The following is a 16,193-nucleotide window of genomic DNA, read 5'->3' as shown; positions in this document are numbered from 1 at the left end:
GGAAGAATGTAAAATGGAGATAATATTTTGTGATGGGAGATTGAGGCACAGAAAGAGGGAAGTGACTTGTCCAAGAGCACATGGGAAGTTCATGTTAGATCCAAGACTGGAACCCAGATCTCTCTTAGGGTCTGATCCTGCAAAGTTTTATTCATGTGAGTAGTCCTGTTGACTCCCCTGGCAGTCCTCCTGTAATAACTATTCACACAAATAGAGGCTTGCAAGACTAGATCCAGAGTTAGAAGATCCCAATATGGGGCAGAGTTTATCCCTAGACTATAAAACCCTAAAAGAGGCTAGATTAATTTTAAATTAATCCTGCCTTTCTCCACAACCCCATCCCTAGCATTTCTAAGAAATGGAGCAAGTCCTCCCATCCAATCTTTAATTGTTAGCTTTTATCACCAAGCATCCTAGTCAGTAACTGCAAATCTAACAGTGGAGATAAGAGGAGAGTAAACACATAAGCACATACTTTCCTGTTCACTGTCTGAAACATGATTTTACAGATTTCAGTTTATAGTTATGCTGGAACACTGAGAAAGCAGGAAATCCTGCCCCCCTGCCCATCTCCATGCCTGGAGAGACGGTGTTTTTGCTTGTAAATATTAACAAACCCATTCTTGTGTATTCAGACAGCAGTCCATCTTATTGCTCTGTCAGACCTAATTACTCAGTGCAAGCAAAAAAACAGATTAGTTAAGCTTTTGTACAACACAAAATACTCTTCTTCCTCATTAATGCAGAGCAAGCTGGCTTTGATCAAGACACACAGTGGTGCAACAGTTAAAGAGACATCAACAGAGAACCAAATATGACCCAAATCTCCTTCACTTTCCAGCTCTACCTGGGCTGGAGGTGGGGGTAATAATGCCATATTAGGAGATGTGGCTACACCCTGAAACTGTCTAGACTTACTGACTCTGATTGTGCTATGAATTAAGCCAGACAGTAATGACTCCATGACTTCCGCTTAGCTGGATCGGTGACTAAACTTGGTGGGAGAAGAGTGGGAGGCTGTCTGCTGAGTCAGGAAAATGACAGGCTTTATTACCTTACTCCCTTTGGTACAGCTCAAGATAAAATGAGAAGAGATATATATGTATGTGAAACAGTAGTGAAGGAAAGAGCAGAGGGGAAATTGTTTGAAATTAGATAAATAATCCCAGAGATGAGCCCAGCGTGTGATATTTTCACATACCTTTTCTCTTAATGAATTCTCTTAACTGACAATGGAAGATAACATTGGACCGCTAAGCAGGAAGAGTCACCACTAAAACTTATAATTGACAGAGCAGCTTTGAAACTTTGAAAATAAAGCATTTTTCAGTGATTTGGATATAGTTTTAAAGGAACACTGTCAATTAAAAAAAAACCCACTCTTCTCTTTCTGTTTACCTACTCATGCTGAAAGTAACACCTGTCTATAATCAAAAGAGATTAAAGCATTCTTCTGTTTCTGAGCTTGTTTATGTTGCACATTTGCCACCTCTTTGTGTCAATTCACTGTTTATCCTTTACAGTCAGTCACTTAGCTGACCTCATCTTGTTTGTTTTTCACACATGCACAGTAGGAAAGAGAATATATTTTTTTAAAAGCAGGAAAATTGCCAGAAGGGTTTAGGGACAGGTGTAGTAACTGAAATTATTAAAGCTATGTCTACACTACAGCTTATGTCAACATAATTTATGTTGCTCAGGTGTGTGAAAAAAACACTTAAAAAAATCCCTCACAAAATATTGAAAGATTTTTAAGGAAGTAGACACTTTCTGCAAAACAAAAAAATTATGTAAGTGAAAACCCAGTTTTCTGTCAAAAAAGTTTTGATAGAAAAATGTTCAGCTAGCTGTAATAATAAAGCATTTTCAGATTATCAGATGAAAACTTCTGGATAAGTATAAAGTATTTATGAATATAATGTACAGTATTTCTTATTGGATTTAGGGACCTTATCTTTTCAGTTTAACTACATAATTCCGTTTTGTGGATATATCACATACTCTAGTTATTAAAGGCAGTATTTTCTTGGCTGGGAGTCTGGCTTTGTTATTTAACTAAAACAATATTGCTTATCATTTATAAGGATTATGATTTAAAATTATATTTAACACAATAGGTATGCATGGCATTTTAGATATATTACTGCCTACATGGAATATACAATTCCTGCTTTGAGAGTTTTACAGTGTGAGATATATATAAAATGACATGATGCAAGGGGAATATCAGCAAAATGATTATTTTAAAATAAAGTTAAGGCAAAATCTCTTCAATTGTTTTTGACCGAGGTGAATGGAAGAGGCAGTCTATACTTCTCCCATTGTCATAAGATATTTTCTGCAGAAAAAACTCATCGGGATATACTCTTGGCCCTTGTTTGGTTTTGTTTGTGTGAGGACTCAGCAGTGTGTCAGTGTCCATCTTTCCTCTCTGCTAGGAGGACTAGAAACAAAATGAAATTTAGTTTCTGCAGACACTGATAACTCCACCAGAGAGGTCCTTTGGGGCCATCTGCCTGTCCCAAGTCAGGATAAAGGAGGAGGGTTGGGCGTGGGGCTAGCAACTCCACCTCGTAAAAAATCAACCTGCTACAGAAACGCCAACAATAGAGACAACAGAGACTTTTACCCTGGAAAAAGAAGGGTCTTCAACTCGAAGATGCATGACGCTAGGTGGTAAAAGCCGTGAGGAAGCCACTAAGCCGATTACCCTTCTTGCAACCAGGAGGATTATCATAGGCACATGGAACGTGAGGACCATGTACGAGTCAGGAAAGACGGCGCAGGCTGCAGCAGAGATGAGGAGCAACAACCTGACCCTATTAGGCATTAGCGAGACAAGATGGACGCAAGCGGGACAGAGATGACTGTTGACAGGAGAGCTGTTGCTGTATTCAGGACATGAAGAGAGTGACGCACCTCACACACAGGGAGTAGGTTTCATGTTGTCCAAGCAGGCACAGAGAGCACTGACTGGATGGGAGGCACATGGTCCCAGGATCATCACAGCATCCTTCAGAACAAAAATGAAGAGGATTAAGATGAATGTTGTTCAGTGCTACGCTCCAACTAATGACAGCGAAGAGGAGGACAAAGATTATTTTTACAACAGACTTCAGAAAATATTAGAGATTCTCCCAGACAAAGACATCATCATCCTTATGGGAGACTTTAATGCCAAAATTGGACCTGACAACACAGGATACGAACAAGTCATGGGGACCTACGCTCTGGGAGAGATGAGTGAGAATGGAGAGAGATTTGTGGATCTGTGTGCACTTAACAACCTGGTCATGGGAGGTAGCATCTTTCCTCACAAGCGGATCCACAAGAGTACCTGGGTATCACCAGCAGGCATGACAGAAAATCAGATCGATCATGTCTGCATTAGCAAGAAGCTCAGAAGATCCTTGCAGGATGTTAGAGTTAGAAGAGGAGCAGACGCGGCGTCCGACCATCACTTAGTGGTGGCCAGATTGAAGCTGAAGCTGAAAAAGAACTGGATAGACACGTCAGACAGAAGAGTGAAGTACAACGTCAGCCTTCTGAAGGACCATAAGACTCAAGGAAGATTTTGGACTGATGCTGAAGAATAAGTTTTCAGTATTACAGGATCGGTCTGAGGAAGAGGAAGACAGTGTACTAAACAGATGGCAGAAAGTGAGAGAGACACTTAGGTCAGTATGCCAGGAAGTGCTTGGAATTAAGAAACACCAGCAGAAAGAGTGGATCACAGCAGAGACCTTGATCAAGATAGAAGACAGAAAGAAGAAGAAGGCAGCAGTCAATAACAGCAGGACTAGAGCAGCAAAGGCCAAAGCTCAAAAAGAGTATGCTGAAGCCCATAGAGCAGTGAAGAGGGATATCAGGAAGGACAAGAGAGTATGTGGATGAACTGGCAGCAGAAGCGGAGCAGGCAGCATACAGTGGTAATATGAAACAGCTGTATGATACTACCAAGCGACTGTCTGGAAAGATCAGCAAGCTAGAACGTCCCGTTAAAGACAAGCAGGGAAAGTCTATAACAGGAATAGATCAACAGATGAACAGATGGGCGGAGCACTTTGAGGAACTCCTGAACAGACCAGCACCACCAAATCCACCAGATATCAACCAGCCAACAAGGACCTCCCAGTTAATTGCGATCAACCAACCAGAGATGAGATCAGAAAAGCCATCACCATGATGAAGAATAGGAAGGCGGCTGGACCTGATGACATCCCAGCAGAGGCCCTGAAAGCAGACCTGGATGCTTCAGTGGAAATGCTGTACCCTCTCTTTGAGAAGATATGGGAAGAAGAAGTGATTCCAGTAGACTGGAAAGAGGGATATCTCATCAAAATCCCCAAGAAAGGAGATTTTAGCAACTGTGCCAATTATAGAGGAATCACACTTCCTGTCGGTGCCAGGGAAGGTCTTCAACCGAGTCCTCTTAGAGAGAATGAAGGATGCCGTTGATCCACAGCTATGAGATGAACAGGCAGGTTTCCGGCAGAATAGATCATGCACGGACCAGATAGCAACGCTTCGCATCATAGTTGAGCAGTCTGTGGAGTGGAACTCCTCGTTGTACATCAACTTTGTTGATTATGAGAAAGCGTTCGATAGCGTGGATCGAGAGACCCTCTGGAAGCTCCTTCGGCACTAAGGCATCCCAGCAAAGGTGGTCAACCTGATCAAGAACTCATACGACAGTATACACTGTAGAGTGATCCATGGAGGGCAGCTTACTAACAGCTTCCAGGTGCAAACTGGAGTCAGGCAAGAATGCTTGTTGTCACCACTTTTCTTTCTCCTCGTCATCGATTGGATTATGAAGACATCCACTCACGAGCATAGGAACGGAATCCAGTGGACGTTGTGGACCCAGCTTGATGACCTGGACTTTGCTGACGACTTTGCACTCCTTTAGCACAGTAAACAGCAGATGCAAGAGAAGACCAACGTAGTTGCAGCAACGTCATCACAGGCTGGCCTCAACATTCACAAGGACAAGGCCAAGATCCTTAGGATTAACTCCATCAGCAATGACCCAGTCACACTGAATGGAAGCCCCCTGAAAGAAGTGCAGTCCTTCACTTACCTAGGTAGCATCATCGACCAGCAGGGTGGCACAGACGCAGACATCAAAGTAAGGATTGGTAAGGCAAGAGCAGCCTTCTTACAGCTCAAGAACATCTGGAGCTCCAGAGAGCTGTCTTTGGCAATAAAAATTCAACTGTTCAACTCCAATGTGAAATCAGTCCTACTGTATGGAGCTGAAACCTGGAGGACAACCAAAACAACCATCAGGAAGATCCAGACCTTCATTAATAGCTGCCTCAGAAGAATTCTCCAGATCTGCTGGCCAGACACCATCAGTAACATCCACCTCTTGGAGAGGACCTGTCAACTCCCAGCAGAGGAAGAAATCAGAAGGAGACGGTGGGGTTGGATAGGACATTCACTACGTAAGCAGCCAACTAACACCACCAGACAGGCACCACGGTGGAACCCCCAAGGCAAGCGGAAAAGAGGCCGTCCAAGAAACACATGGTGACATGACCTTCAGGCTGATAGCAAAAAAATGGGCTATACCTGGAACCAGCTAGAGCGAATGGCCCAGGATAGAGGACTCTGGAGATCTGTGGTTGGCGGCCCATACCCCGATTGGGGTGACGGGCATGAGTGAGTGAGCGAGTGTGCAGACACTGATGGGTCCAGCAGAGAAAGTAGGTACAGCATAGTACCCTGCAGGCAGCTTAATCCCCAATTTTTGACCTTTCCTCTAACCCTCATCTTCATCCTTTCCCTATAGTGCATTTCAAATCAATTCCAAGTTTCCCAGGTATAGTGAATGGAAAGAATAAATTAGGCAAGGCATAGGAGCATTTCTCAAACTAACATAACCATATTAGTATGTTTAAATGAATAAATGGCCCACTGGACAGATTATCAGTCAATTTCTATGTATGTAAAAAGCAGCCTAGTATTTCTGTTTTGGAAAAAACAATTCAGGAGTAAGAAAGGTTTATGCTGAAACTCTTCTTCTTTTTCTTTTCCCCCTCTTTTGCTGCTCATATTACATAAGATCAGTGTATGTGAGAAACAGCACTGACTTGTGTTTTCATAATTTAGGAGCTTTTTTATTGACAAATTTTCAAAATTTACTCAAAACTACGCCTCAAATTCTGCTCTGTTACACTGTGTAAGCAAGGGCAGAACCCGCTTGCGACTTTAAATATGCAGAATTACTATGCTTTTAATAGATTCTGAAACTTTCCTAAAGGTTACCATTATCTTGATCTTCCCTTTTTAGTCTACCTTAATCTGGGCAATCTTTAGTTGACTTCAGACTGACTTAATTTATATTGTATATAACCAATAATAATGTAATTATATTATATCCAGAGATAAATATTATGTTATGCCTTTTAAAGTTTAGGTGACTTTCTCTGTTAGATTTTAATCTAGTGTTAGATGAGGTCTCCATCTCCAATACTGATAATCAATGGAACCCTTATATAGTTTGTTCTTATTAGCTTGTGCCCTAAAGACTACAGAGATCAATGAATCTGAGTTGTTGAGAACTAGCTGGGACAGAAAAGAGAAGACTGTGATATCATATTGGATAGAAAACAGGAAACTCTGATTCTAATCCTAAAATGTGATTCATTACTGTGGTTGTGGATAAAAGATCATATTCCATGTTTGTGAAAGGGTCTTAAGAGGATTAGGATCTTACAGGAAAAGTAAGACAAATCTTGTTAGAATAGAGGACTCTATTAAATATTAATAAATTAATTTGATTAGATATGAATTAAGCCTTTTTATCAAAAGATAAATCATTAAAATGCCTCCTTTGGAAAGGGATTTTGTTCAGGAACAATGGTGGATAGATTAATCGTAGATCTTTTAAACAGCACTTTAAAAATTTAGCACTTTTAAGAATGATTTCCTATTGGATGTGTTTTCCACTTGAAAAAAAAGAGTCTAATACTTATAGATGCTGATTGCCCTCCCAGAATCACAGAATACATGTTTAAAAGCAATTTCTAATTTTGGGTGCCTCCCTTTTTTGAATCCCAACTTCAGGCATCTTGCACTTGGTTTTCAGAGGTGATGAGCACCTACAATTCCAGATTTTAAAGCTGAAAGGGAACACTGTGATCACTCAGTCTGATCTTTTATAAAACATAAGCCACAGAATTTCACCAAGTGATTCCTTTATCAAGCTCAAGAACATCTTTTACAAATACATCTAATCTTGATTTAAATACTTAGGGCTTTTCTACACTACTCACTGGATCTGCGGGCAGTGATCATTCAGTGGGGGTTGATTTATCGCATTTAGTATAGACACGATAAATCAACTGCTGAGAGCTCTCCTGTCGACTCCAGTACTCCACCAGAACGAGGAGTGCAAACAGAGTTGATGGGAGAGCGTCAGCTGTCGACTTACAGCACTGAAATTGCGTATCTTAGATCGACCTCGGGCGGTAGTGTAGACAAGCCCTTAGTGATGGAGAATTCATCACATCACTTGGCAGGTTGTTCCAACGGTTACTCACTCTCATGGTTAAAAATAAGTGCATTATTTCTAGCTTCAGCTTCCAGGCATTGGATCTTATGTTTTTGCCAGATTTAAGAGCTGTCTACTAATACAAATTTCCCCATCTTCAGGTGTATTTCATACACTTATTTCCTTGCTGATTCCCTCTTTTTAGAAGGGATTCCCAGAACTCTTTATCTGACCTTAAATCAGAAATGTATCTATTAAGATATCTTAATATCTACCTACCTGGTAACTCTAATATATTGTGCGCAGCCTTTATTATTTGCTGTCATTGGCTTTGCTTTTACTTGGCTCAGACCCAAGGTCCATCTAGTTCATCTAGGTCCATCTAGTTCAGTATCTGTGTGCATCACCCACACCATCCCTGCCCCCCCATATCTGCCAGACGCTTTAAAGGAAGGTACCCGAAACTCTGACAATTCTGAAATAACATGTTCATAGAGGAAGTTTCTTCTGAACCCTGATTCAGATACTGTTTATTCAAACCCCTCTAAATTTGGAATTGATCCTGACCAATGGGAAATCTTGGCAAGTGATCGTAACAAGTGGCACCATCACCTCCATCAGGGTATCAAAATGCATGACAGGAGCTGACTCCTACAGTCTGAAGAGAAAAGAGCCCACAGAAAGCAAGCAGCTCCCAACCAAGATACATACATTTGCAATAACTGCCAAAGATCAAGCAAATTTCAGATTGGCCTATTCAGTCACATGAGACATTGCAAACCATCTAGATCACAGGCTGCAATTTCCACCATCTCTTGCAGATGAAAGGATGCCAGCTTGTTAACTAATGTAACTGTATTCCTATTTGGAGTCTGCAAAACTGTTGGCCTTGTGACAGTGAGTTCCACAGGTTAATTATACATTGATTTTTTTAAATCAATTTTCAATTTTGTTGCCTTGCTGTTTAATTCAATGTCTCCTTTGTTCAGCATCATGAGAAAAGCCAGACTTGACACTCATTTTACCGTGTCTATACCAGTCATTATCTTATGTACCTTTATCATTCCCTCACTTATTTACCTCCTCTCTGAACTAAACAGCCCCAGCCCTTTCTATCTCTCCTCCATTTGAAAGTCTCTCTCTGCCTCTAGGTATCTCCCTACCACATTCATCTGTCTCTGAACTTCTTTTATTGCCAGTATTTTCTTTTTCAGCAAGTAACTAGCAACGAAGACAGTATTGCAGGTGAAGGTGTATAACTGATTGCTATGATAGCATAACATTTTCAGTACTTTATCCCATTTTGTATGCAACCAACATTTTATTTAAGAGTTTTGAACATTATTCTACATTGAGCAGAGGTTTCCATTGAGTGTCCATAATGGGACCTAGGCCTTTTTTCCCTGAGGGATTAAAGTTAATTTTGAACGAATCACAGTGTACGGATAGTTGCAAATGATGTCTTCCAATGTTTATTACTTTGCTTGAATTTCATCTGCCATCATGTTGACCATTCTCCTAGTGTTCTGAAGCTCCTCAGACTCTTCTCTTGTCTGGACTAATCTAAATTTTGTGCAGTCTCCAAACTGTGGACCTCACCACTTAAACCTTCTCCTGAGATCACTGACAACTATATTAATAGATTCTATGGCCACAAGGGACCAATCACCTAATCTCACTTCTTGCATAACACAGACCATACGACTTCCCCCTAAATAATATCGAACAACATGATCCCACTATTGAACTCTAGGGCACTCTACTCTGAACCTTTTGCCATGCTGAAAACTGACCACTTATTCTCACTCTGCTTCTGTCCCTGTAGCAAGATTGTAATACATGAAAGCACTTTCCCTCTTCTCCCCTACTTTCTTTCCTTAATAGCTTCTTGTGAGGGAATTCATCACAGGTTTTTTGAAACATATAATGTGAAACAGTTCTCCCTTATCTGTAGTCTCAGATGTTTCTAAATAATGTTGAGGCACTTGACCTCATTAAAGATTTAAGTGTATGACAAATTAAAACTTTAAAACTAAGAAATCTAAGTTCTTAATCTGTGCCAAATACATTTTCTTTCCACTCTGAAATTACTCAAAATTAGCCATATAACCTTAGCAAATTACCCAAAACATTCCGCCGTTTGGGTTAGAATAAATGTGTTAGAAAAAACCCTTAATTATGATGATTTTGCATTTGTCCACAGAAAAACAAGATGAAATCCTGGCCTCTCTGAAGTTAACTGGCATTTTACCACTGACTTCAACAAAGCCATGATTTCACCCTGGGTGAATGAAGATAGTCCCTGTTCCAAGAAGCTTTTAAGGTACACTCTTTGTTTTTGCAGAAAAATCTCTCTTCTTCCCTCAGTTCTGTTTTCAGGGATTTTGTGCTGTCATTTCCCTGACTGTCCAGTTGCAATTAACTAAGTAGAGGTGCCACCTGCCCACGTTTGCCCAGAAGCCTCCGTTTTTCAGAGGCAGCAGCTGCCCTGGGAAATCGGCAAGGGTGCTCAGCACATTCTGCCGCTGTGTAGATTTCTGGGCTCAGCAGCATCCTCGAAGTCCCGGTTTTTTCCAGCTTAGAGTAGAGGCAAACCTTAAGCCCAAGTGTCCCCAGGCGGACAAACATCCCGTCTCCGGGGCGGGAAGTGGCACTGACCGGCCCCTGCTGCTAAGCGGTTCTCCGGAGCCCGCAGACCCCTGCACTCGGGCGCTGCCGCTGCTCTGCTCCTCCTGTCCCGGGGCTGTGCCGCTGGGTGCTGCTCGGGCCTCCTGGCGCCCAGGGCCCGGCACTCCGCGCTGGGGCGCCCCGGCGCAAGGGCAGCGCGGCAGGTGCCCCCGGCTGGCGGGGGCAGGCGTGGAGGGAAGCGAGCACCCGCCCCAAGGCCAGCACCGACCCTGTCCCGCCCCCGGAACGGCCGCTCCGCCCCAGCGCCCCAGGACGCGGCTTCCCCCGCCCTGGCGCGTCACCCGCCGGGAGAGGCGGAGGCAGCGGCGGTTTCTCGCCAGCTCCCGTCGCAGGGAAGAGCCGCTCCGGGAACACAACCAGAAAGGAAGCGACCCGCCCGGCCGGGAAGCCCTGCGCCGCCCCGCGCCTCGCCTCGCCCCGGACACTGGTCCCTGCCGGCAGCGGGCACTGCCAGGCGTCCCTCCGCCCGCGGGCTGCTGGGGCCAGCGGGCGCTCGGGCAGCCGCTGGGCATTGCCAGGCGCCTAGGCACCGGCCATGGCTCGCCTCCGCCTGCTGCTGCTGCTCCTGGGCCGCTGGCTGGCGCTCGGCGGCGCCTTCAATCTGGACGCGGACGGCCCGGCTGTTTACTCCGGCTCGGAGGGGAGTTACTTCGGCTTCGCTGTGGATTTCTTCGCGCCAGACTCCTCCTCGTACGTATCTGTCAGCCCGGCGGGCGGGGGTCCGCACTCTGCTGGGGGGGGGGTGTTGTAACCTGGGTCCCCTTTGGCGGCTCCAGGGCCGGGTGAGTCCCCAGAGGGGCTGTGGCCCCTGGTGGCAGGGTGAGAGCAAATGTGAAAAATCAGGACGGGGGTAGGGAGTTAATAGGCGCCTATATAAGACAAAGCCCCGACATCGAGACTGTGACTATCAAATCAGGCCATGATCTGGTCACCTTTGGTGGAGCCTTGAAGGGCCGGGAGAATTGTGAAATGAACAAAGCCTCCCATCCCTTCCTCTTCCCCAGTCCCCCGAAGCGGGCGAACATCCTGTTCTACTGTAGCTCGGGTCTCTAGACACTTGATTTCTCTTCTGGCACTCTCCGCTCTCCCACCCACCCCCTCCTTGCGCTGTGGTTTGGAGATTGACCAGATGCATCCCAAGCGTACAATGTTGAGGGTCGCTTTCTGTGAAAGAGTGAGGGCGTTGTGTGAGTGGCTGTGGAAGTCACACAACTGGGTGGATGAAAGAAACTCTTCTTTTGAAACTCTGATCCATTATCACCTGTGGCAAATTGTGTCGAAGAACGTTGTCAGCCAGAAAAGTAATTCAGAAGTGCACAGAATAAAATAGTAAAGACCAAGCTAAAAGGAGGCTACCTAGGCATTTAAATGGCTACTGTAGCTTATTTTTTATTTGGGAGAAAATCAACCAAGTTCTTTGTATTAAGCCTTTCAGAAGATAACCGGTGGCAGGCATTAGTGCAGGCCTGTTTACTTTGAGGGGAGTGGCTAAATGGCCTAACATTAAGGATTTAAATATCTAGAGGCCCTGAAACAATAGGTTTAAATCTCAGGTGGAGGGGATCATCCCTTCATTCTTCCAGAGTATACTGATCTAGAGCCCACTTTAAATCAGTAGAAATCATTTTGTTTTCTTAAGCCCAGACTGAATCTTGTGCAGTTCAATTTATAGACTTGGCTTTTGAATGAGACCTTAAAAATTGTACTGCCTGGGCACTAAGGGCCATTTTTTAAACCAGATCCTTTTATGTGTGTCAGCATAGGCGTACACAATTACCATGATTGTGTGCACAACCTGGATATACAAAATTCTACTCCCTGCAAACATAGGATAGGTCACTTTTGTTTTAAAACTAGTGTGCAGAATATAATTTTTCTTACTCATCATAGTTAAAGGCAGGGGCATAGACTTTGTGCTTGGAGTGGAAAATTTTCTTAACAGTATTGCAAGACTGTCATCATGATAAATATTATGTATGCAAATCTAGGCATGGGTTTGTATTTGCATTGTTGCATACAAAACACTGAGTATCCTGTTTTAAAAATCTGCCCAAGTAGCTCCCCTGGCAGTTAACAGAAATATAGGATTTTTTTCTAATGACTTTATCAACTGAATCAGCATATCTGTTTCCCACTCCAGTGTTGTGTATGAAGTTGTTTGACTTCATTGCTATAGTTCTTTTCAAACTTGGAGGTATTTCAGTGGTATATCTCTGAATTTTGTGAAGTATCTGAGGGTTCTAAAGGATCAAAAGTGCTCTAGAGATTGTTATTGATCATGTGCTCTTCTTCAAATCTCACACTTTCAAGAAGTTGCAGTCTGATTTTAATTGGCACCTTAAAATAAGGATTCAGAATGACGTAGTTTGTGATTCACAAAAGTGTTCCATAGTTCTTCTATCAACTCTTAGATTAATTATAATACTACAATTGATCTTTCTTAGGTGGGATACACATTGTAGTTCTCTCTTTTTGTGCCCTCCCCACCCCTCCAAAAATCAACTTTAGAGGTAGAAGATTAGCATATATCTAACATACAGGGTGATTTTTCCTACTCATCTCTTGATTTTAGCAGCTAGAATTTGTTTATAAACGTATAAATATTGAGTAACACTTTTTGTAAAGTATCAGCCTTGTTTGCATTCTTTGTTGCTCCTGTTAAGTAGAAGTCACCCTGCCTTAATTTGTAAATGTTGCAACACTCTTTTGTGCTGTCTTCATTCTGCAAGTTTTATACTATTATCTTTAGTTGTATATCTTGAGTAAGAATAGTAAATATGTAAACACATTAGACTTTCCTATTGTATTCTGATCCAACTCCCATTGAAGTCAATTATGGGGGATTTTCTCATTGATTTTAATGGGAGTGACCTTTTAATGCTTTATTGGAAAAGATCCTGGTTTACTATAGTGTTTGTTTGCCAGTACTCTAAGGGTGAAAGCATTTTCCAGATGACCAGCCAAATGAGAGACACATGACTATCCTGTATGGGAATTCTTTTCCTTGGTGGTTTTTATATTGTTATGCAGTCAAAATATGTATATTGTGTGCTTACCCTACAAAATTAAGCCTCAGTACTGCAGATTTACTAACATTTAACTTTAAGCATGTCCCGTTCAATGAAATTATTCACTATTAATGCTCTTAAAGTTAAGAACATGTATAACTCTGCAGGATCAAGGTTTTATGTGCTACCCTACATTTTATACAATGGACCTGTTCAAGTGTTTGCAGAATCATTAGCTGTATTGCATGTTTCATAAACATATCTATTTGCTGTGAAAGAGACACACGTTCTGAAATATCAACTTCATGATAGTTGCACCAGATTGCATACATACAAAGCAGTGATCATAATTAAGGCTATATTTTGTGTCAAGTATTTTTAGTAAAAGTCACGGATGGGTCATGAGCAGTAAACAAAAATTCACAGCCTGTAACCTGTCCATGACTTTTACTAAAAATACCAGTCAATAAAACTTGGTGGGGGGCTGCCTGGGGCCCCTGTGGGTGCTGAGAGAGGGCAGCTTGGCTGCTTAGCGGGGGACGGCCCGGGACACTCACTAGTGCTGGAGGGTTTGGGGGTGGCCGGGGACCCCCACTGGTGCTGGGGGAGCGCAGGTAGTGGCGCACGGCCCAGGACCCCTGCTGGTGCTGGTGGGCGGCCGTGCATGGCCCGGTACCCTTGCTGGTGCTTGGGGCACGTGGGTGGTGGCATGTGGCCCGGGACCCCCACTGGTGTTGGGGGCGACAGGTTGGTGGGGCTGGCAGGCTCCCTGCCTCCTCCTCCCAGTAGCAGCAGAGTTTGGGTGTGGGAGAAGGCAGAGGTTTGGGGCACAGGACGGAGTGAGGCGGGCTCTGGGCAGCGCTTATCTGGGGGGCTCTCCTGGAAGCGGTAACACCACTTCGCTCAGCTGCTAGGCAGAAGACTGGCCAGGAAACTCTGCGCATTACCTCAGCCCAGAGCACTGGTCCTGACCAATGGGAGCTGCGAAGTTTAACATCCAGAAAATTTAACGTCAAGAATGGAATGAAGCACAAGTTATAAACCTTAGTCCCCTCCAAAAAACTGATTACAAATCTTGAAGCTTGTCCCTTGTGTACTAAATTTTTCTGTGTCACGCACTGCATAATTAGCCTTCACTTTATCCCCTCTGCATGCTTGTGGCTAAATAGCAAAGCTTTCATTAATTTCAGTGGTTCAGGATCAGATCCATGATTCTTCCTTTGTGTTATGCAGAAGCTTGACAGTGTATGTAAAAACATAGCTTGCCCATTTGGTCCAACCACTGTGCAAGAGAGAGAATAGGCAGTGAAGAACAAACTACATGATATCTTCAGTGGACCATTGTGCAGAAATTCAAGAAAACTGTTTTTCATTATGATTAGGAAAACGCATTTAGTGAAATCAGTATTGGATCATGTTACAGTAAAAGCTTTGTTATCTGGCATGTTGGGGGAATGGGGAGTGCCGCTAAGTCAAAAATTCCAGTTGACTGAGAAGGAGGGAGTTTGGGCTCAGGGCTGGGGTTGGGGCATAGGAAGGGGTGTGGGGCGTGGGCTCTGGAAGAGAGTTTGGGTGCGGGATGGGACAGGAGGTTGGGGGCACGAGAGGGTGTGCGGTGTGCCGGATCCTGGCAGCACTCATTTCAGGTGGCTCCTCGCAAGTGGCAACATGTCCCTGGCTGCTCCTAGGCAGAGGCATGGCTGGGCGGCTCTACGTGCGGTCTCTGCCCATGGGAGTGCAGAGCCAACACTTGCGGCAGAGTGGGGAGCAGCAGCACAGAGCCCCTGTGGCTGTCCCTCCACCTAGGAATAGCAGGAACATGTCACCACTTCTGGGGAGCCACACTGAGCCAGGTAGGGAACCTGCCAGCCCTGCGCCAACCAGACTATAAACCAGACTTTCAGTGAAGATCAGAAATGCCGGTTTATAGAGCTTCCCAGTTGGTAAAGTGCCAGATAATGCAGCTTTTACTGTGTATGATTTCTGCCAAGCTTGTGACATGGATCATTGACTCCTGAGCCTTTTTTGTTGCTTCTGTGTAGAATGTTTTTTTGAGTTGTTGTTTTTTTGTCACCTACTCTTCACTTGATATAGCTTCTTTAAGCTCTGCTTCATAAATGTATTAAGGCTTTAATGTGTTTATTTTTAACTTGCACATAATTTTTGCAGCATTTTTTGTTACTCAATAAAACTTTATTGTTTGGAAAATAATTCATCTTCATTAATTCTGAACATATGCTGCAGAGTGCCTGGCAGCAATGAGAGCACCCACTTAGTTTTTATTGTAAACTCTGACACAACTCATAGGATCATTGTGACCTTGTGTTTGTCAATCATAAATGTACAGCAAGCCCCACAAAATTTGTAGCTACACTGCCTGTTTTATGATCGTAGATGTGCATCAAACATCACACAGTTCCTAACAGGTCCCCAAACTGCAGAGCCATTTGGAACACACAATGCCACAGTGTCTTACTGTGACTCGCTGTTAAAGTGCTCTTCCAAAGCTTCCTGATATAGCTCCTATATCTCCATGCTAACCTCTTCTGATAGCCCCTGTGTCTGGCTGTTCAAACTCAGCAGACAGCTGCTCTATCTCTGCCCTACATCCTGGCAGCAACTCTTCCCCCTTTGCTTCACAGATACTATGCTGGTAGTCGAATCTGTCAAGGTGGTCGGTGTAAGGCTGGGGAAGGCTGGGTCACTGTTGGCATTGCAACATTGCCAATAGCAATCTGCGTGTTGGGAAAGAAAGTCCTTGCTTGTAGCTTTCAGAAGAGCCCTCTGTTCTTAGAGATGTGACCATCATGCACCTTGCCTGACCAGACCACACTGATGTCAATGAAGCATTCCAGTGATCTACCAGTTCTTGCATAAAAGTAGCCCTTTTTGTTGATGTACTTTGTAGCAAGGCAGTCTGGTGCCAGAGTAGGGATGTGTATGCCCTCTGTTGCCCCCACAGTTTGGGAACCCCATTGCTGCAAATCCATCTATTG

At 43.7% G+C, this 16,193-nt stretch overlaps 1 protein-coding gene across 1 annotated transcript in view; it reads left to right on the top strand.

Moving 5' to 3' along the window:
- The first annotated feature begins 10,699 nt into the window (after window positions 1-10,699).
- Window positions 10,700-16,193, top strand: part of ITGAV (integrin subunit alpha V) — a 75,761-nt gene continuing 70,267 nt past the window's right edge. The window contains exon 1 of the mRNA XM_030579687.1: window positions 10,700-10,879. Coding sequence (XP_030435547.1) covers window positions 10,725-10,879 — 155 coding nt within the window. The 5' untranslated portion in view covers window positions 10,700-10,724. The remainder of the gene's footprint in view (window positions 10,880-16,193) is intronic.

This window comes from Gopherus evgoodei, chromosome 11, assembly GCF_007399415.2.
Source record: "Gopherus evgoodei ecotype Sinaloan lineage chromosome 11, rGopEvg1_v1.p, whole genome shotgun sequence".
In the NCBI taxonomy this organism is placed as follows: domain Eukaryota; kingdom Metazoa; phylum Chordata; order Testudines; family Testudinidae; genus Gopherus; species Gopherus evgoodei.
The sequence above is the reverse complement of the archived record's forward strand: the minus strand, read 5'-3'. Positions and strand labels throughout refer to the sequence as shown.